A 22,650-nucleotide genomic window follows, 5' to 3' on the forward strand; every position below is an offset into this window, starting at 1 on the left:
TGATTTAAGCAGCATTTTGTAAAGGATCTGAATGCTTCTTGCTCTGCTGCTGACCTGCAGGTATGAGACATGAATCCCTGTGAACCCCTACGGTAAATGTAACGTTAGACTGCTCTCAGACGTGGTGCCCCTGGTAGTCTGACCAGCTGAATCAAATCAAAACAAAACCCCGGCTCTGTATCAAGCCAGCGGTAGACTGGATGCCTGTCACGCTGAATTTACATAAAACTGCAGCACGGAAACCTGCACAAATGATTACGAACGTGTTTGTCTGCTGCTTGGACCGATAACTACCCAAAAGTAAAGCCATATCTTCACGGTGAGCAGGTGTAAGAAGCAAAAACACAATGCAGATGTCTTTATCTGGAATATTTTACACACATGTATCCTGATTTTGTTTTAAAAAAAATAATGCAGAAATAAGACATAACACCCTTTTATTCTACTGGAATATGCATGCAAAAGAAGTGTTACTGAAGCAGTAATTCCATTCAGCTGGTTTGCAGGTTAAAAGTTAATATGAATCTGTCTCCACAGGAGCTGATTGATGATTAATTGACCTTTATCTTGTGTGACGTCAACACATGAAGCTTATTGAGCAACCTACATGGTGGAACATAAGCACATAACGTCATAATTTAACTAAAGCAGGAGCGACATGACTCCTTTGGTTCTCATCTTGTTGAAGCCACCCTCTCAGACTCGCCTCAGTTTTGGGTATGAATGAACTCCGAAGCCTTCAGCAGATCAACAATTAACCACATTTTCCTGTGATAGCATCAGAGCTGCCTTTTGGTCGCTCCCCCGCTCTGCTCGGCTGTCTCATAAAAAGACTACATTACAGATTCTTGAGAGGCTATTAGCGTAAAAGCTGGCATTTTCTATGAAGCCACCCCCCTCCCCCACCTCCCACAGAGACACACTGGCACTAAAAGGAGAGTCTGAGACAAAGATAGTGAGTGACGAGGGAGTCTGATCTGTGTTTTATAGGCCAGGCCAACTCACTTTGACGTGAAACTCCATTTTGGTGATGAGCAGTTTGAGGTAGATGCTGCACAGCTTCCCATAGCCTTCACTGAGGTGACCCTGAGGGAGAAACAGAAGAGAGAGGGACATCAAGGAGAGACGTGATCAAAGCTACAACATAATTTTTTTTTTTTTTTTTTCCTGATGGAGGACGGGAGTGTTTTCTGGTTAAACAACATGGAGGACGCAAATCATTTTAGAGGAAATTCATTGTGTAAACAACAAACCAGGGGGTGCACAAGGCCATCGTCATACACAGCAGAGGTTAACTGAACCAAAGCAGCCAATACTCTCTCATCTTAGAGCACAGTTTGACAGTCTTTACTAAAAAAAAATTAAAACAAAAAAAAAAAAAACACACCATAAATGAATTGAATTTTAAAGTACGTCACTTCAGTCTCTGTGAAAATGTTCCTGCTGCGGTAGGGAGGGGAAAAAAAAAATCCAATAGCTGTAGCTATTTGTCCAATTGCTTCTCACTTCCTCCCCCCCACTCCCCCATCCCCCAGTGTGGGAGGTAATGACACAACAGGAAAGTGAGGCCACAACCCTGGTCACAGCGACCAAACTTCCTCCATCCTCCTGCCTTGTGACATCAGCAAAAAAAACAGCGCAAGAAGAATATCCAGGCCTCCACCCAAGTCGCTGTTACTTAAGACATAACTGAGAAGTGACTCGTCACATCTTGTGGCTTAGTCATTGCAGTCCACACAAGTTTACACAATAAACTCCAAAGATTTCATCAAAGGTGTCTGAAGCCATTCTATGAAGGCACTATACAGAGAGCATTTCTCCAATAATAGCTCTGCCAGCTAGTAAAATCTCAACAGGTGAGAGCAGTAGCTTCCCACTAGCTTCTGAAGTTTCACTGTGATGTATTGTGAGCTCTTATAATTCCATTTGGCTTGTTCTTCATCGCTTTTGTCCATCACAGCTCGCGATATCTGTTATTTCACTGTGATGGCAGCAGGCTGAGTACAAAATCCGACTCTAATCTGTTATAATGAGACAAGGAGGACAGTTGGTGACTGAACTCTCAATGCCCATCAACAACAAGTTTCCTCAATTACAGTTCTCTTTACTTTTCAGTGTAGCTGTAATCACTACTGATTCAAAGCCCTTTTTTTCCCCAGTTCAGTTCAAAGAACTCGTTGCCTCTGACGATGTCGTTCGTTCATGTCTTTTTTGGGGCTTTTACATCACAATTCGACGGCCCTTCGGTAGGTAAAGCGGTAGGTAAGTGAACTCATCACTTCCCACGGCCCGTCGTTCATCACTGACTCAGACTGTCCTCAGTTCAGTAGCTCATTCAGTCTGTCGTGAGTTCACGCTGTTAACTGCACTTCAGTAAGAAGCGGACTATCCGAGCACTGGGCGCAAGATTAATAGCTCAGCTGCCTTATTTACGACCGAGTTATCAGATTGTTTCTGTGGCTTTCTCTGTCTTTAAATAAATCTTCTAATGAGGAGGTCACTTCCTGTGAGCGTTACCAGTGAGTGGAGCTCCGCTGGCTCATTCAGTGCAGTCAGTCCACTTTGAACATTCATCGACTTCATTCCGGCACTGAACTCGTCTACGTCGCACTTCTGCACACACTCCGATCGTGAGGCCAGAGAGAGTTTTCACTCTGCTGTCACAACCCTCTCAGACAGAATCAAAGGGAGCAGGGTAATAAAATAGTTACACTCCTCTTTTGTAATAGAAGTTGTGGTTTTGTAATAGAAAATGATATGCTGACAAAACAGGATTAATATCATTTCAACATTATTATTATTTACTGTTACTGAAATGTTTGCAAAACTGTTCTTGACTTGCTCTCTTTGAGCTGATAAAATGCAGTAAATGCAGCTCTAAGTATGAAAACGCACTCACTGCTAAATATTTGCCTGGACCAAATTCTATTTTTTTTTTTCCTGATTGACGAACTTTTATTCAACTGCCTTTACATTAAATATGAACAAAATAACAGGAGTCATCAGTAAAGAAGAGTAAATATGGTGTATGGTCATATTCCTTAGACCTGTGACTGAATGATGCACTCTGACACACAACACAATATAATAATCTCGATGTCCTTCCTTACCCACATCCTGCTCATATCGGTTAAATCCGACTTGTTCCTCATGGAGTCCTTTATCACCTGGAGGTTCAACAGTGGAAACAGACAGAAGAGACGAGACCCAACGGGGGAAACGTGTTAATATAACAATCAGGTACATGTAATCAGATATAGATAAATTAAACTGGAAGTGTGGAGTGCTTGGTTGTCTGTGGGTGAATGTGAGGACATGAAACACAGGCTCATTCTCGACATCTAAAAGTAAATCAGTTTTCCAAACAATTACCAGACAGAGAAAAAGCCACCGATCTGTTCTCGGATATACGAGTGGAAGAGGTTATGTTGTGTTTACGTACGTTTGGGTGTCCGTCTCGCAGCAGCTTGTGGAAGACGTGGCAGAACTTCCAGCAGAGCACCGCGTTGCTAGAGAGAGGAAGCCGGTTGACGGCGGCCCAGAAAGTGTGGGCACCTTTCTCATGATGGGTCCCCAAGATGCAGGGTGACAGGGACAGTCAAGGATCGCTATGGTTACAGTGCAGGGCATTTATTTGTGTGGCGTCGCCCGGGCTCCAGCTAACGTTACATATGATCAACACTGTTTTCTTTGACATCTCTTTACTTTCTTCTTTTGATTTCTCTGTAAACTCAGAGTGGTCATCCACTTTTATTTCTCTCTGACATACTTCAGAATTATCCTTTCTTAAAAAAGATTTTTTTACTAATCTATACCAAACATAATACAGAAAACTAACTATTTTTACTAAAACTTGAATCTGATTTGTTGTATCTCTTGCTGCAACAAGAAACTTACAGTTTAAATTAGGTCATCTTACAATGTTGACAGCTCAGACAACGATTTAGGTAATTGACCAGACAAGAAAGAACAGATATGAGGTGCTGATAAAGTGGAAGAGTTAATTCTTTTGAAATAAAAAAAAAAGTGTCTGTACAGCATATGTATTGCCAAGAGCCAGACTGGGTGTTTTTAATAATCCAAATGAATAGTAATAATTTCCAAACTCTCTTTTTTGAAAACACAAAAAACAAGGCCTGTTTTGTACTTTTTAGTGTGTTCGATGAAACAAAGATGGTAGAATACTCTTCACTGTCTGTGTAGCTTTGTGCGTGATTTCACATATGACTAAATTAGCTGCGCAGCAGGGCCACGTGCAGAAGATGGGGTCACACTAAGTTTGCTGTTTTGATCTTGCACTAACATAACCCTCGAGCCACGGAGGAACAGCTCCGCACACATGGTAATCGAAATCAACACACACAGAGACAATATGAGGATATTCCTGGCATGCTTCTCTTTGACCGCGACCTCCTGTGTGTTGATGGCCTTATTGATGCTGACAGCCTGTGAAAAGGAGGAAAGGAAGGGCAGAGGGGCAGAGGGGCGAGAAACAGAGAACACAAATCAGCACACAGCTTTTTACTCTCAATAGAAAGTGTCGTGTCACATTTTAAAACTTGACTTCCTTCCACCTTTCAGACAGTTGCTTTTTCATTTTCCAACCACCTGGGGAACAGGAGGCAGTGAGGTTTTTTAGAAATGGGTGATTGACCTATTTTCTGCAGAGTTAGTATTCAAGGCAGCAGCTGAGAGGCCTGAGCTCCTCGCTGCTTTTGAAGCGCTCCGCAGCCTCGCAGGCAAACAACAGTCTCATCAAACGACACGTGTGCCATCACACACCTCTCTTTCCATGTCTCAGCTGCAGAGCACAGTCAATACCTTGAAGTATGAAGAAAGAACAAATATGAGGGGGATTTCTCTTCCTACGTTCCCACGAAGAAAACGTCCCGTTTCAGGCTAAATCACTGGTATGGGATCATAATATAATTTAAAAAAAAAGAACAGAAACAATCAATTGCTGCTATATGGAGAGCGTGGACAGAAAGTCGTCACGTAAACAAATAGACCGGAGCCATTTGGAGGCAAGACGCCTGCTTTCATATTTCCAGGGAGCAGCTCTTCAGTAAACACAGTTGACATCAGGACTGTGAGCAGACAGACTTAAATGAGATGGCACCAACATCTACACGCATGTGGATGAGCCGAGAAGTCTCTGTCTGTGCCCTGAAACCCTCGGAGGAATGTTAGCCAGCTGAGACTGAACTCCTTCCAACTTCAGCTCAAATTCAAGCATCTGCCAACCAGCACAAAACAAACTCACAAGAAAAGTCTCTTGACTTTTGAATTAAACTCAAATCTTAGTCACTGTTGAGGATTCACAATGCTGTGCTTCAGATCAATCGAGACTATCACAAAGATGCCGCAGTCGTGTTTGATAGTAATACGCTGAAATGCATCCACTTGCCGTTTTGTTGTGTTAGCTGCTGCAAATTTGGCAGTTTTGATAATGATCCACCTTAGCAGGAAATAGTGACAATTGTCAGTTGAAACCCCGAGTCTATTTGTTTCTTCTTTGACAAAACTAAACTGCTGTCTGGAGGAAAATTTTCTGAAAAATATGTTTATCACAAAACAAGCTGACTCTACAGCCATGCTAGCAGCTTTGTGGCATAATATCATGTATAATATCATGCATATGTATAATATCATGTATAATATCATGTATAATATCATGCATATGTATAATATCATGTATAATATCATGCATAATATCGTGTATAATATCATGTATAATATCGTGTATAATATCATGCATAATATTGTGTATAATATCATGTATAATATCGTGTATATGTATAATATCATGTATAATATCGTGTATAATATGTATAATATCATGCATATGTATAATATCATGTATAATATCATACATAATATCGTGTATAATATCATGTATAATATCGTGTATAATATCATGTATAATATCATGCATAATATTGTGTATAATATCATGTATAATATCATGTATAATATCGTGTATATGTATAATATCATGCATAATATCATGTATAATATGTATAATATCATGCATATGTATAATATCATGCATAATATCATGTATAATATCATGCATAATATCATGTATAATATCATGCATAATATCGTGTATAATATCGTGTATAATATCAGGTATATTATCATGTATAATATCATGCATAATATAATGTATAATATCAGGTATAGTTTCATGTATAACATCAGGTATAATATCATGTTTAGTATCATGTATTATCATGTATAATATCATGTATAATATAATGTATAATATCATGTATAGTATCATGTATAATATAATGTATAATATCATGTATAGTATCATGTATAATATCATGTCCACTATTTAGCTTAGCATGTTAGCATGCTATGTAGCGCACCGGTTCAACGCTCTGTCACCTTTTTTCCTTCAAAGTGAAGAAATAAAATGTTCACGGTTAAAATTAATTTAAAAAAATGTTAAGTGCAAATGCTCATGCAACAGAGCCAATAAAAAGAAATGAAACGGTCGAGTCAGGGCACATAAAACTTAGAAATCTCGTTTTGATCCACTACCGTTTGCCCTGTTATTGTCATTTAGCATGGCGCTAGAACAAAGGGCAGTTCATAACAAGATGACCTGGGAACGACCAGACCCACAAAGCAACTTGACCGCCAACAGTTTGGTCAGAGATTCACGCTTCCAGCAGCTAATTTAGCCGTGAGCTGCTGGCCTCTCAGCCCCCATCCTCTGGGGAACAGTGATATCTGGACATCTAATGGAACGCCATCGAATAGCCGTCACTGAAAACAACACACTCAAGCTTGGTACAAGGTTAAATGTCGCAGGTCCACCAGCCATCAATCCTCTGGGGACCATGAACATCGGTACAAAAGTACCGAGATATTTCGGTCTGGACCAAATTGTTGACATCGACGTCTATAGAGCCACGCAGCCCGACATAGTTCATGTGTGAAAGGTTTTCTTTATGTCCCTTTAAAGTTAGCCTATGTTCGTCCAACCAAACAGGAAAAGCTGCGAGATGAAATGAATATGAAGACAAGCCCACGAAATGTTCCTGCTATAAATTCCAGGCCTTCGGCGTCTGAGAGTTTAAGCCGTTTCAGATGGTTTTCAAAACAAGGTGTTCTGGAGCAGCAGCTGGCTGAAATATCACATCACACACACACTGGAGAGGAAATCCAAACCAAGACAATAATACAGTTCAACCGCCGACTCACACAGTGTTCATCGAATACCGCCAAACGTATAACCTGCCGCCATTGTTAGCGCGGTGTCATAAAGTGCGAGCGTTGGCGGCCAGGGAGGCCCGTTTCATAATCTCATTTCCCACAGATGTCCCGGGTCGGCTCCTCCTCTTCCAGTATGTGAGCTGTTCGGACTGGAAGCTCACCGTGAGGAGTCGCTGGAGGAGGAACGGGACGGGAACGAGGCGGGGGTGAAGAAGAGAAGGCACCGGAGCGACTGTAACCTTCGGTAACGTTGCAGAAACAAACAAATCTGCTACCGGGTGTCAGTGAAAAGGAAATGTCTGGAAACTCGGTCCAGAAAGTATTTTCTCTTATGACCATAATAATCCCATGAAATACGCAGCCTGAAACAGAAAAACTAGGTTGGGATTAGACACAAACAATCTGGTTCATAATTCAGCTCCTGCTTTGTCCAAACAACAGCAGACAATAGACTGCGTCCTCCACGCGACGTTCGCTCTGAATGACAGTCCATCACAAGCTCGAGCACGTCGAGGCAAACACGAGGTTGGTGTTCACAAAAATCGATTTTATGAGTTAAATTCAGGTTAAGTCACAGGAGTCGTTCGCTGAAGCAGAGGGAGTGTGAGGACAGAAAGAATTCAGGAGCAGGCAGCTGTTTCTCTCTCTCACACACACACACACACACACACACACACACACACACACACACACACACACACACACACACACACACACACACACACCAGACTATAAATTTCCCATCGTCCACTGTCTGCGCTCAGATCGTGATCCTGACGATGTTTAAATGCGTCGTAAAGACAATGACTGGCGCGGATGATGTTCATTAAACACGAGCACTGGAGCTACAAGTCTAACACATTTCCTGTCGCATCAGCACCACAACCTAAGCCAAGACACTAGCTCAGTGTGTGTGTGTGTGTGTGTGTGTGTGTGTGTGTGTGTGTGTGTCGGTACTGTAAAGGTCAAACACAGTGGGGCTCACGCTGACCTGTTCAAGCTGTGCAGAAGAGAGCTCAACTCAGAATGTGGTTAAATCTGCAGTCTTTCAGAAAACCAATCAATATCTATCAGCACTTTAAGATAATACCAATAGGACTGTGATTCAGATCGTATGCGTGCAAACTATGCAAATGCTTGATAAAAGCACTCTTAGCAGTTTTTGACATTTTTTTTTCCCCTTTGTGGTTCTGGACTTTGTTGGCCGGCAACCAACTGGTCACTACTGTTAACATATCATTATCATATTTCGTTATAAATGAGTGTGAACAGATTAGTCTGTAATTGCCCTCGGAATGAAAAATGAAGTCATTTGAATTCAACTGAATTTAATTTACATCATAACGAGACCAAAGTGTTCAAGTTGGATCATGAAATGTGGTTGACAGCTACATAACCAGCCAAAAAGCAGACCCTGAAGTCTGACTTAATCGCTTAAATTTCCAAGGCCAACTTTAAACTATCAACATTCAACAATGTGTTTGGCCCTCGGTTCATTTTGTTTTCTGAGCATTAATTTTTTTAATTTTTTTATTATTACATATACTGCTTATTATGGAGCTAGTTCCTGCTATAAAATTTCATTCTCACTGGTACTATTTTGTATAAACAGATGGGTGCTGGTGTAGAGGAGACATTTACTGCAGTGCACTTATTCACATTTAATTGCTTTTGTTCACACCACACTAATCAAGTCCAGAGTTTGAATGCAACAAACCAGCATTATTTTCACCTCCAAGGCTGTACGAGTACAAGTGCTGTGTTTTTACTTTTTTTTTTTAATCAGAGAGCTCAAATCTAACTCAAGAATATAGATTAGCCAAAACATTTTGGTTCCCCTGTGGCCACATCTGTCTCACATTAGCTATGAGGGAAGTGACTTTCGTGTCACTTCCTGTCACTGGTTGTTAATTTGTCAAAACAACAAACAGGGACTTTGGGTCATGATGTCATCTGTACAGGGGTCAATGCAGTCAAGATGACCCGGCAGGCTTAAGGAAACAACCCTTTTAGTTGTAACATCAGCTGGTGTTGGATGTTATGGCGCATTTAGATCACATAGATTTTTTTTTATTTTTTTTTTTATGTCGTATTGATTCAGTTCACTTTGCTTCCTCCTTCTCTCTGTCTGTCACACACACACACACACACCCACACCCACACACAAAATCAAGTGATGATTGAGCAAACGCCAGTGCGACTGGTTCCCACATGAGGATGACCCAATTAGCCCACAGTGAGACTTTGTACTTTGTGTTTGGGTTGAATGAGAGTGCCAGCTGCCTTGGACTCCTGGCATTGGCCGAGGCGGCTTGCTGGCATCAATAAATCAATGGCCTATTAGCTCCTCGCTGTGCAGCTACGCAGACCAGCTGACAAAGTCAAAAATGAGAAATTAAATCAGAGGTGAGAAGCCAGCGATTATGGGGATCAAGAGCAAAGATCAGCGCCCAGGGAGTCCTCCACTGATTGGTTAACGTGGACAGAAACCCACGTCACTGCGTCCACAGGGGGCTGAACTCAACTCCCTTCCTTTGCTCTTCCTTTATAACCCCTGTACTAAACACTTCTAATAAGGATTCAATCAATTACTCGCCAACACAAAAAATCCTTTTTTTTTTACTTCTTGGTATCTACAAAAACATCTTTTTTTTCCACCGCTTTCCTTTTGAACAAAGTGTTATTGATACAGTGTTGAAAGCATGTTAAGTCGGGCCTGGCAAGCTCCAATCAGCCCCTCTGTAGAAAGCCCGGCATTGATATGCTGATCGTAGCTTGGCGGTGTCCACTGAACGGCCAGCACACAGCACTCAGAGAGAGAGAGAGAGAGAAAGAGGAAGCATCTTCAGCTTGCTAAATTCAGCCATGGACTCACTACCCCATCCAATTTGATTTCCATGTTAGTCCTAAAGATATGTCATCATATCGCGGTCACTTCATGATGGTGGGAGAGAAGCCGGAGCTCCTCTGCTGTGGCCCACTTCATGTCAACATTAGTGATGAGACCAACCAGCAGCCGGTGATGTTCAATCAGGAGAAAATGACAGTGGAAAATCTCAGCAGGGCCAAATGAAAAGCGGCAGAGTACATTCGGAAACACATGTTCTCGTTGGTTTTAAATTCTCATGGGTTGAGGGCGTGTCCTCGAGTCACCCTGATGATTTAGTGAAGAAGCAGAGCGATTAATCTTAGTGACAGACTATGGTTATCTGACCTCAGTCATTTAGGTGTAGAAAGAGTAAGACAGTTCTGGGAACCTTCATGATAACACAGTTCGCAGTTCTTTAAGCTTCACATGTGTCAAATTATCCCATCTGACGCTCATCTCAAACTTCTTATTGAGGAAAGTCAAGACTTTGGTCTCGAGACCTTCATCGGGGCTAATGTTTGAGAGAGATCCTGTGAGATTACATGTATTATGAGTTTGACACCAATATATAATTACCACTAAGATTCGGTTTAATAATGAATATATTTAAGGATTGTATGTTCTGTTTTCCCAGATGTTTTTGTAGCATGTCAGTCACATTATTTATCCTCAGTTCTTGGAATTTCCCTTTTTTTTTTGCACTTCTCAGATAAAATATCCTCAAAGATCAGACTGATCAACTATGTAAATAAATGGAGGTTGCAACCTTAATTTTGAACTTTGTCCCACAGTGTAGTATCTATACGAAACTCAAAACGCATGAGTACTTTCCAGACAAAGTCGATATTTAATCCTACATGATGTAGACTGACTAACATGTGTATCGGTGCATTTCCCCACACACTTGCCCCGATGATTCAAATTCAATCTTGCTTTGATCTACCCTTCTTATCAAAACGAGGCAAGAAAAGCACTGAGCATTTTTCTCTTTAAGTGTTGTCTCTGACTCCATCTTTCATCAATAATTCCAATTTCCAAGCAACAGAGAAGACACTTTTCACACGTTTTCTTTAGATATGAGTATAAATGAATGATGGTTCAGATGCCAGACCACGGAGGCGGGTGCTGCTGCCGAGACTCGTCCAGCTCCTGTGCTGCACGGAGTGACGGCTAAACAGTGAAGGGATGAAAACAGGGAACGTGCAGTCTGTGAATGCAGCGGTGCTGCAATGGTGAGGTGCGGCGGAGGAGGGCATGGTCACAGTGGCTCTGGGGGTGGAGGTGCTGGAGGGGAAGAAGGGGGGGGGGTGCAGGCACTCAGTCAGGCTTCCTGTCTTGGCACGCCCTGCACTGCCCATTTCCTGCCTGCCTGCTGAAAAATATCCAGCTCCACCACCCCCTCCTTCCAGCTACAAACCTTGCTCAGTCAACCCAGACAGGCAGTGGCTGAGACCAAACACTACCCCGCTCACATTTCCTGCTGGACTCCTCCAGGTGTTTTTTTTTTTTTTTTTTTTTAATTTTAGGAAAGACTCTGCTTTGAGGAGTATTGATTGTTAAAGGCACAATCTGTGACTCAAATGTAAATAAAGAACCTAAACAGTAAAATCAGAACACGAGATCTGAATCACCGGTCACTCTCTGCTTCCTTCATATAAAGACAAAAAAGGATATATTATTATATCCGTCAGCGAACACCTGCCTATTTACACGTCCAGCAGATATCAACATTCATTTTGAAGTCCAGTTTCAGCCCAGCTGATGAGTGAAAGTCCAATATTCACTCTCCTTTAAACTGTCTGGTCTCCACCAGCTCCTGAGCTGCTTTCCAGCTCCACCATGTTCACGAGCTAGTTGCTAACTGTGTCAGTCTCCTGTTTGGTGCCAAGCAGGTAGAATACAGCCATTTTATCAGAGCCGTTTCCATGAAAGCAACTGCACCCTGAAACAATGCTGATAAGAGTTGCGAGCGTGAACTCTGGTTCACTGAAAAGTTTTGGACTCGAAAATGAAATGATGTCAATTTATTTTGAATACACACTGCAGTTTATATTGTCCACAAATAACAGACTGGTCCTTAAAGTCAGTGTTTCTTGTGTACTTGTTATTTTGCTGAAGGGAGTTTTGACCAACTAAAAATACAATTTCCTTGCAAGTTATACAACTTCTCTCATGGTTCGACGTGCACAACCAAAAATAAACCATTGAAACTGAAAGCAGGCCTTACTGCGGTGCATTACACACAAACACACACCCTCCTTCCCACCACAGGCTACAACACTATGAAATGTCACTTTTAATAAATGCATTCAAACGTCAGATAATAACTGGAAAAGCGTTTTGGGCCCAAATATTTTTCCAAGTGCAACTCCACCCGATTCAAAAGGTCGCTGCTCTGAACAGAGCCTTCTGTGTTGCTTGTTTAAGGACCGTGTTACGTGTCGCTTCGGACACAAACATCCGCTCTCATTCACCAGTCGCTCCGCATCTCTGGAAAAGCCGCATGGCTTGCACTGAGGAGAGGAAGGTAGTGGAAAAGTCTAGAAAGTCTGTCTCCAGTTGGCTATTTCTCATGTGTCCTTGTATGTACACACATACGGAGACCCAACTGTGAGAGGGGGAACTCGCAGAGGTCACGTCATACAGGCCTCATCGGAGGCACTGAGGGAGTTTCCATATTGATCTGCACCACTATCAAACATAATGGTCAAATTCTATCATCATGATGAAACCACGCATCAGCCTAATCACTGAAAGGACTTATCACTCCTGTACAGGCCTCGGAGACTGTTAACAGGAAGCTTGTTTTCCACAGAACACCCCGAGCACCTCCTATCCCATTAATAACAGGGCATTTGGTGATGCAGATAAACCCAGTGGGATGATGGTGTCTCTTAAGAGCCCATTAAGAAAGCATCAAAACATAGAGCTCCAGGATGTTTGGATGGTGGAGGGGGGGAGCGGGACCTCAGAGCACTGAGCTTCTGTTGCTCCGGGCAGAGGTGGAGGGCAGCAGCTGGTTGAAGACATGCACTCGCACACACACACACACACACACACACACACACACACACACACACACACACACACACACACACACACACACACACACACACACACACACACACACACACACAGAGAGAGAGAGAGAGAGAGAGAGAGAGAGAGAGAAGGCCGGGCTCTCAGACCTCCACCCCCGTAAGAGCTTTATGAGCCTTTCCTAACAGGACTGCTTTTGCAGCCTTGTGTGAAGGACCTTCAGCTCTGAAGCTTCCTGCAGGATTGGTGATGTCATGAAGACGCATCATAAAACAAGCATCTGTGCAGCTGACCTTGGCCGACTTACTAACACCTACACATCACAGAGTTTGTCTGTGTGTGTGTGTGTGTGTGTGTGTGTGTGTGTGTGTGTGTGTGTGTGTGTGTGTGTGTGTGTGTGTGTGTGTGTGTGTGTGTGTGTGTGTGTGTGTGTGTGTGTGTGTGTGTGTGTGTGTGTGTTTTCCTGAAGAGCTTGATGATGGCTTATGGATGGATCTGACACCAACTGAACACTAAACCTCCTGCAGCACACAGACTGATGTTGGGGGGTTTCTTTAAAGCAACACAGCCTGTTTTACAGGCCTGTGCCAGCTCGATTTGTTAGATTTGTTCAAGAAGAGCGCGTGTTTCCATGTTTCCTGAAGGCAAAAACAAGAATCTACTTCAGGGATTAATTCACACATTGAAATCTAGGCACAGATTATGTCACCAAAGACAAAGCGTCTGCTCATTATTTAATCAATAATACTATCGGTGCACAGTCTCGAGATTAAGACAATGCTGATTGGCTAAAGGCTGCTACAACAGTTTCAGAATTAACCTGCGATCTACGCCCAGTTAGATGAAACAACTGGAGATCATTCCTTACAGAGCATGGTCAGACCCGTGTATTCACACGGGGAATTTGGGTCGTGTAATACAAAACTAGTTTGTGTTAAGGCCAAAACTAACAGCTATTTTCACAATCAATTAATGTGCCGATTATTTTCTCAAGTCCGAAACTGTTGTTGTAAAATGTCTGACATGTTTACCCGACGAACAAAGGAATGTCTTCAAATTGATTCTTCTGTTCATCAAACAGGCAAAATTATTTTTCGAGTATTTTGGCACACAAAAATAGAACCAGGTTTTGCTGTAAAACCAAAAAAGACTAAAATTATTATTTTTTTTAAATTAAAAAAATTTTCCATTTTGTTTTCAAATTATTATTTCAGTGGAAGACCATCTGGTTTTTTTTAATTAGTCAACATTTAACACATTATGTATTTATTAACTTTTCTGTTAATTACAGGAAGCAGATTTCCAATTTTTGACGCTTACAAAAAAGGTTTCACTTGAAGCAACAAGATGACAAAACAATGTGACAAACGGGTCTAAAGATGCACACCTTGTAATCGCATTGTAATGTCCCTGGTCCAAACCTGGCTACAGACTGTTGCTGCATGTTGTTCTACACCGCAAACTAGCCAATAAAATGTCTGAAAATAGATGTTCTGCAAAAAAAAAAAAAAAAAAAAAACAGGAGTCTAAGTCTGCAGCAGCAAAATATCAGTTTAAACATTTCAACATCATGCATCTCCATACAAAACACCTTCCATGTGTTCGATCACATTCCTGCAGTGTGGGAATATACGGTTTTATGCTTGCATCTCTCTGGATTTTGTTTTCATACCACTACATGCCAAAAAGCCAAAACACAGTGTGAGAGAGAAGGCCAATAAACCACACAGGGCAGCCTTGAGGAGTTTTGTTGGATCCACAGTGCTGGACAGTTTCTTACCAACATCTAAAGGCTCGTCTGAAATAACCTGATAACTGAATGGAGATCCACATTGCTTCGCTACACCCACGCCACGTCTGCACTACATGCCCCGACTGACTTCACGTGGGCAGCTGAGGGTGATTTTCCTGTTCCAGTTATCAAATGAGGCCCTGCGTATCTACCTGCACTATTTCTTCTGCTGTTCCTTTAACTATTTCCTCCACAGACTCCTCTCCCCTGGTTGAGGATTACTGGAAAGAGGACTCTAGGTTGTGCTTTCATCACACACCCTCCCCCACACCTCCACTAAAAGTACACCCATCCATCCATGTTGGCAGTGAAAGGCCGGTCTTGTTGCTCCGGCTTATGTGCACCTGCTCCGGCAGCCCACTCTGGACACTTGGCCGGCCTGTTGGCCTCCATCGCATCATTCACAGCACTCCCGAGTCACAGGCACATAAACACACACACTTTGTTTAGCATCCAAATCTGGAATAAAGTCCACATTGTTTTTTTACTGAACAAAATATAATCTCAGCTGACTTTAAATTCGCACCTGGTGGCACCCATCTCTTGAGTTTATGCAACATCAACATAGCTATGCTCAGATCTGCCTTAAATTTGGTCTCCAACAAACTTCAGTACGTAATTGATATTCATAGCACATTTAAACTGTGCTTGCAGGACTTTTTCCACCAACCTGCAGCTGGAGACTGCTCCATGTAAAAAAAAAAAATAGAGGAAACATCTAAAGTATGAGATGGTTTTAGTTGCTGTTGGTTTGTTAGACAATTTTGAATGTCCACAGTCTATGTGAACACAAACTAGTGATCTCAGGGTCTTACGTTTTATTTTCTAAGTCTTAATGTTCTTCCGTTCAGCAGGGACCCCTTCGAGGACCCTGTGCGCCAGCTTTAAAACCACAGGAGAAAACACAGGAATGCAAAGACCTTCATGCCCGTCTTTTCCACAACAAAACCCTAAACTTCTCACGGCCAGATTTGGCTGCAATAATATCAGACAAGTCCCTGCTTGCTTGCATGCATGCAGCCCGGGTGTGTGTGTGTGCAGCAGCGGCAGCAGGACTTCTTGGACACCACCCCCACCTCCAAAAAAACAACAACCCAAAAACACACACGCAAATCTGTTGCTGCCGGGGATTTTTTTTCTCATCATTAATAAAGAAAACAAATCGGTGTTGAGAAACTTACAATTTTACTCAGATCCATGATCGTCCCCCAAAGCGGTGAGCGAGGATCCTCGGAGCCGGAGAGGAGATCCGCTTTATCCTGACGCGGAGTAATTAGTAACGGGAAAGCGATTGAGGCAACACATGCATTTGGGAGGAGAAGAAGCAGGGGGGAGGTGGAGTGGGCTGCTAGCTCAACATGTGTCCCGATTTGGTATTAAAACGCTCCTCTATCCTTCCTTCCTCGCTTCCTTCTCCTTTCTCTCCGAGTCCGACGTGCTCCCTTGTCGGCGAGGACTTCCAGCATCCGACCGCCGAGAAGACGAGGCCTGTCTGGGAGGGAAACCACTGACGACTACCGCCGATAATAGGCGCTCATCTCACCGCTGCTTCACATCAAGACCCCCCCCCGCTCTCACAGATCAGCCCGCATAGCGCCTAAACACCAAGACAGGAGGCTACCTTTATTTTGCAAATAGCCCGCTCTCCTCTTAGACAATAGTAGCATGGAGCCTGCAGAGTGGGATGGCTCAAAACCCGGTGGTTCCCAAGCTGGGGTCCGGGGACCGCCGGGGGGGTCCTGCAAGGGGGGGCGGGGGTGTGCAGGGAGGGAGGGAGACCCAGGAAATGAAAACAAAAAAACCTTCCACCCACTGTTGCTCCAATCGAGTCTTTACAAATGATTACCTGAGCTCACCTGCAGCAGGGGGTTTTAAAAAAAAAAAAACTAAACTCAAAATCATCCAACAGGGTCTCCCTCAGGGGGAGGGGGGAGTGCTGTCAGTAACACCTGATTAAAGGGTCCTTTGCAAGAACAAAGGTGTGGGAAGCCTGCATCTCTTCAAACACCACATTAAAAAAATTACGCACGTACACAAAATGTAACCACAACCACAAGAAGCAGCTGTAGAAACACCACTGAAAACAGAGGAGAAAGCATGACAGAAGACAACCAATACTTTGATCAATATTTACACTTGTTTCTAACAGGATTAAGTTTAAGATCATCTCCAGGATTTATTATTTATTCTGGCTGCAGTGATGTCGGTGCCTCGAAAAGAACAACTTTCCAAAGGTGGAAAAAGCCGAGCTTCCACTGTGGAAGCAATTCTGGCTGACTGATGCCCCCATCTGGTTTCTCTGAGACTGCCAGCTAAAGTCTTTCTGTGTTTGTGGTGCATAAACTGAGAGCATTATATGACAGCAGGCCTTATGAACACAAGACATGTGGTCATGTCACATGTGTAAATAATTAAATCGGTTAATGTTGGCTCACTAACTAAACAAAGCCATCGTTAGTGTTATTGATTACACCCGTGTGTCTATTCCTTCTATGACGAGTCAAAGTGTCAACTACTACGTGTTTCACATTTTTAAACCACTTGGACAAATCTATCTCACAGGCTCTGAGCAGGCATCCTTGCTCTCATAATGGGTTGCATTAGATTGTAAAGGTGTACCTAATAATCTGGTCAGTGTCTGTACATTACTAATCCTTATCAATCGCGTAATACAACCAGCGAGTGGTCTGATTGGCCCATATTCATTCTGCTGCAATTATAACCGACGTTAAACTTCTAGCCAGAGTCCTATAGAAGTGTCCTCAGTGACAAGAACAATGACAGTCCATCCCACACAAAGGCCTGATCTCAACACCATCCAGGCAGTCTGGGATTACATGAACAGACAGAAGACACTGAAACAGCCTCACACCACAGAACAACAACAAACCCACAAGATCCATATTTCAATCCAGGCCAGGCTTTTCTGTACAATCACACGACATCAGGTGACCAACCGCGGCCATTATCTCAGATAATCAATATGGCTTAATCATGATAAACAAAACACGTGATGATCTGAAAGCAGTTTGCTCCGCCAAGGCAGGATCACAGAATTTTCAAACATTTATCAAGCTCACAGAAGACCTCTGTGATTATTGTGGCCATAAATAAGCTTTCATTTTCACTCTGACATGTTGAATTAACACCAAGCCATGTCAATTTGGCGAGGTGAGTGGAATTACATCCCGATTAAAAAGGATCACACGGTATAATGTCAATCATTTGCAAATCTTCTAAATCATTTAAAAGCAAGTAACCAAAAACATAACTTTTCAATTAACTATAAAAAGTTATATTTTACATGAAAGAGGAGGAAGATACCGTATAGATTAGTCAGTTGCTGTTCACTATAAACTCATTAGACCAGTGGGGCTGCGCGTTATACCTCCGGGCTGCTCAGCAGTCTGTCTCCGAACAATGCCGTCTATTTTCCACCGAGTCTCTTCACTTCCTGGTACGGCGTGGGCCCCTCCGCCGAGGGCAGAGCATTTCTCACATACAGCAGTCCCACTCTGCCTCTGTCTGAAACCCTCTTCTGCCTCTCGTAAAGTCTACCCACCTGGAATAAAGGACACGTCTGACGCTCAGTCTCAATTTACGCGTGCGAAGCATGGACAAATAAAGTAGTCTGGTCGTTTTGTCAAAGTAAACGAGTGAAATAAATGTGCCATCTTCTTCCTCACATGTTACCATTCCCACGAACCTTTTAAAAAGTTCAGCAGTAATGTCACTGAGCACCTTCCTTCCTACGGTGAAGGAGAGACACTTTGTGACGTCACAGATGGAAGTTTCAACTAACCTGCTCATTTAGTGCTGGAGACAGAAGTCTCCCGATCAAACATCACAAACTTCTTCCCATAATGGTGCCATGATTTGCTCTAAATGTTTTACAAAACGCTGTCTTTGGTAAGCTAATGGGCTTAAAGGGTTTAAGGTCCGCTGAAGGAAATTGTCTTATCTCCCACCCACAACTGTTCCAATATGTGCTTTAACTGACTTTATGTCTCCCAGAGCAAAGCCCACCACACACTGTCTCAAGCATTTTGCTCAAAGAAAAGTTTTTGGTGTGTTCATATGTGGGTGCATGGGTGTTACCATCGTGTCCACCAACAGGGGGGTAGATGCCTAAATGATGCCTTTTAAGTTATGCAATATTATTAAAAAAGAAAATGAAAAAAAAGAAGAAGGGGGTTCATCAATAGAGCCGAAACCACCCACATGTTCATCATCTGTATGCTGTCGGAGTAATCATGATAAACAAACGCGTGATGATCTGAAAGCAGTTTGCTCCGCCGAGGCGGTATCACAGAATTTTCAAACATTTATCAAGTTCACAGAAGACCTCTGTGATTATTGTGGCCATAAATAATCTTTCATTTTCACTCTGACATGTTGAATTAACACCAAGCCATGTCAGTTTGGCGAGGTGAGTGGAATTACATCCCGATAAAAAAAGGATCACACGGTATAATGTTAATCATTTGCAAATCTTCTAAATCATTTAAAAGCAAGTAACCAAACACATAACTTTTCAATTAACTATAAAAAGTTATATTTTACATGAAAGAGGAGGAAGATACCGTATAGATTAGTCAGTCGCTGTTCACTATAAACGACCATAAGTTTGATCATTTTATGTTATTTCACAATCGTTTGTAATCAGCAGCCTTTGTCAGTGTTTCTTGTCACGTCGCTGAAAACTGTGTTGCACTCGTATGATTATTAAAATGAGGCGAGCTCATTTGCATACCACACGCTTACACTAATGGTGTAGGTTTCGGTGTGACTTTTGACCTCTGCTACAACTGAAACAAAAAGCAACCCTCCATCTCTGTCTTCCTGCCTTTCCGTGGTACTGTGCTGTAAAACACAGGAGAGGACTCCAAAACAATCTGTGAATCAAAGCCATTGTCGAGGCCGCCAGGAACTCATCGGTGCACTTTGTTCCACTTACTAACCTGCCACTCATGTCCAGCTCTTTTGTTCCACGCACAGTCAGTGCAATGAGGCCACAAACCACCGCCTGCTGTTTCTGCTGCCTCGGTGCTTTTAATGGTCTCGCTCTCATGCCTGCGTGCTTGTCTGTGTGCACACCTCGCGTATGCGGATATCCTGCTATAACTTCCCAGCGTTTTTTTTAAATTGCCGGATTTAAATAGGAGCCGAGGAGGATGTGAGACAATGAGCGATGGAGGGGAGATGACCGAAGTGAAGAGAAAGAGGGGAACGTGAGGCAGACAGGCGGGGAGATTAAAACCAAAAAAGGCTCGTCTACGTCCGCTCTGCTGGGTTCTGCTTGTGCCCGAGGGCCATGAACCTGCTCCTCCCCTGAATTCCACAGCTGCCAGGGCACCAAGCAGCACTTGAGGAGGGCCGAGGATGGGAGGATCCGGGGGATGTCCATCAGGTCAGATTTACACCTGCTGTTTGCCAGACAAGGTTCATGTATGCCAGCGGCCGGGCGATAGGAACAAAATCAAATATCTCCATATTATTGACCAAATACCTCGATATCAATACTGCGACAATACTGTAGAGACAACTATGTTTTCATAAATACTCACCAGTAATATAAATCTAATGACGTAATGAGAAGGTAAAGGTAAATATTAACTAGAACAGTCTAGTAAGTTCAGAAAACTCCCATCACTTTACTGTAATGCAACCTTTAAAACCAGGAAAAGACTCGTGCCATATGATATTACAATATCCAAAATCTAAGATGACATCTAGCTTGTATCACAATATGGATGCAGTATTGCCCAGCTCCACTTTTGCAGCTAAAATGAGGTATGTGAGAATCGGACCCTGCCGTTCTGCAATTACCGGAAACAATTAGAACATTTGAATGCGTCACCTGCCAACACATTTGGAGCTTTGATTATTTTAACCAGAAATAAACGTGTTTTTCTGCCCTCTGTTTAACGCACACAATAAACACACTGATGGCTTCTATCCAACAGCAGACGTGGTACTTTGTAAAAAACAAAAAAACAAAACACTTTTGTTACGTGTTCTGCAACAGCTGCAGCAACACTCAGACGTCTTAATTTGAAAATACTTTAGAGCGGTGGTCCTTCCCTTCCCACGACGTAGATGTTGACCGATGAGTTTGGAAAGTGTCCGGCGTTTCGCACCGAAGTTTGTGGCCGTTCAACGAGAGTCGCACCGACCAGGGCTGCGCAAGATATCGTTTCTGCATCGACGTCGCGGTGAACTAGTCCCATCAAAGGACATGCAACGTCAAGCAAGGCAAATGAACTCAAACGGGTCAGGCTACAACTTCTTTTGCTACGTCATAAAAAAATAAAAAAAAAACGAAAAACTAGCTCAGTTCTCATTTTCTATGACTTATCTACAAAAGAAGTCTGTTTGATGTCACATGGTTTTCTCTTGACGTAATGGTTCGGGGGATACAAGGAGTTTGCTGCAAGTGAATTTCCACGATCGCGCCAATCATTTAAAAATGACTGATTCTTTCAAAATGGAGCATTTCAAGCAATATGCAGGATTTTGTTTCGTATCACAAAATACACACGGGTGTCAAATTAAAGAAAGGTGTTGATCCACCACGTGGACGACAGCTTCCGTTTCTCGCTGGCATTGATTCTACAGGTGTCTGAACTCTACTGGAGGGATGAAACAAAAAGCCAGAACCACCGTGTCCCCTCGCTGCGGGGGTCAAGCATTCAGCGCTGTCTTTTCATTCGTTTCCCGTCTGTCTATCAAATGTCAGTTTTTCTCCAATCTTGTTCTGCCTTACTGCCAACCGTCCAACACACACACACACACACACACACACACACACACACGCACTCGAGTAAAGATACAAACGAGAGTGAACTCCGTGTGGACAAGTAAAGAGGAGGGAGGAGGCCAGCGGGAGGTCTAATTTTAAGGCCTTAATTATGTAACATACAATGCGGTGTCACTCAGTAGCTCACAGATCCCAACTTGAGGAACTGGAGCCCCAGAAGTTTTCCACAAGCACTAATTATGGCTCATATCGGCCCAGAGATTACTACCTACACCCGCTTCCAAATGAAAAACCCTCCTGTGGCCTCTGAGACGAGGGCGCTGGCATCTCGGACACTTTGGAGCCTGAAGATAAAGAATAGAAAATGTGTTGTGTTCCCTACTGGCTTGTTATTTACTCGCTGGGTTTCCTACAGCTATCGAGAATATGATTCCAGCACCAAACCAAAACATGCGATGACGTTTCGAGACAAACACGGCAACAGATTAAATCCGCCTAAATTAAAGGGTCAGCTGCTATTATGAGGCAAAACATGTCATTAAAAGTAAGCGCTGTGCGCTATCTGGCTGCCCTGGTTTATGCTTTTTATAACCCAGCGCGGTCACCGTGACAGGGAGGATTTTGAACGCAACAGAGAGAAAGACAAGCAGTTCTAGGAAAGAGTTTTACACGACTACGGTTTTAAGTCCAAGTATGGACGACCGTGAACATTTTCATTTACTCTGTCCTCTGAACACTGCAAACTATTTTCAGAAGTTAAGCAAGCAACAAAGATGCGTCAGAGCTTAAAGAATTAGTTGGTTAACTCATTGTTTGTCACTCTTTATTACATTTTTAAATCCAAAACGTGAAATTGTTGACAAAATAACCAGAACACTATCAAGTAAATGAAAGTATTTCTAAAGTGTAGCTCTCAAAGCAGACTTTAACTTCATATTCACCGGGGGATTAATAATAACA

At 42.8% G+C, this 22,650-nt stretch overlaps 1 protein-coding gene across 2 annotated transcripts in view; it reads right to left on the bottom strand.

Moving 5' to 3' along the window:
• hip1 (huntingtin interacting protein 1) overlaps window positions 1–22,650 on the bottom strand; it is a 46,025-nt gene that overhangs the window by 21,477 nt on the left and 1,898 nt on the right. Inside the window, exons 1-5 of one of the 2 annotated variants that reach the window (XM_069721191.1) lie at window positions 16,112–16,598; window positions 4,383–4,446; window positions 3,443–3,585; window positions 3,111–3,167; window positions 1,006–1,086 (exon numbers count right to left, since the gene is read on the bottom strand). In XM_069721191.1, the coding sequence (XP_069577292.1) occupies window positions 1,006–1,086; window positions 3,111–3,167; window positions 3,443–3,585; window positions 4,383–4,446; window positions 16,112–16,129 (363 nt within the window). In that variant the 5' untranslated portion in view covers window positions 16,130–16,598. Of the gene's footprint in view, window positions 1–1,005; window positions 1,087–3,110; window positions 3,168–3,442; window positions 3,586–4,382; window positions 4,447–16,111; window positions 16,599–22,650 lie in introns of those variants that run through there. The other variant, XM_069721099.1, reaches the window with a different exon arrangement.

The sequence above is a fragment of the Brachyistius frenatus genome, unplaced genomic scaffold (assembly GCF_029030835.1).
Source record: "Brachyistius frenatus isolate BFR_SWC_R1_liver_20210118 unplaced genomic scaffold, ASM2903083v1 Contig_1, whole genome shotgun sequence".
Lineage (NCBI taxonomy): Eukaryota > Metazoa > Chordata > Actinopteri > Embiotocidae > Brachyistius > Brachyistius frenatus.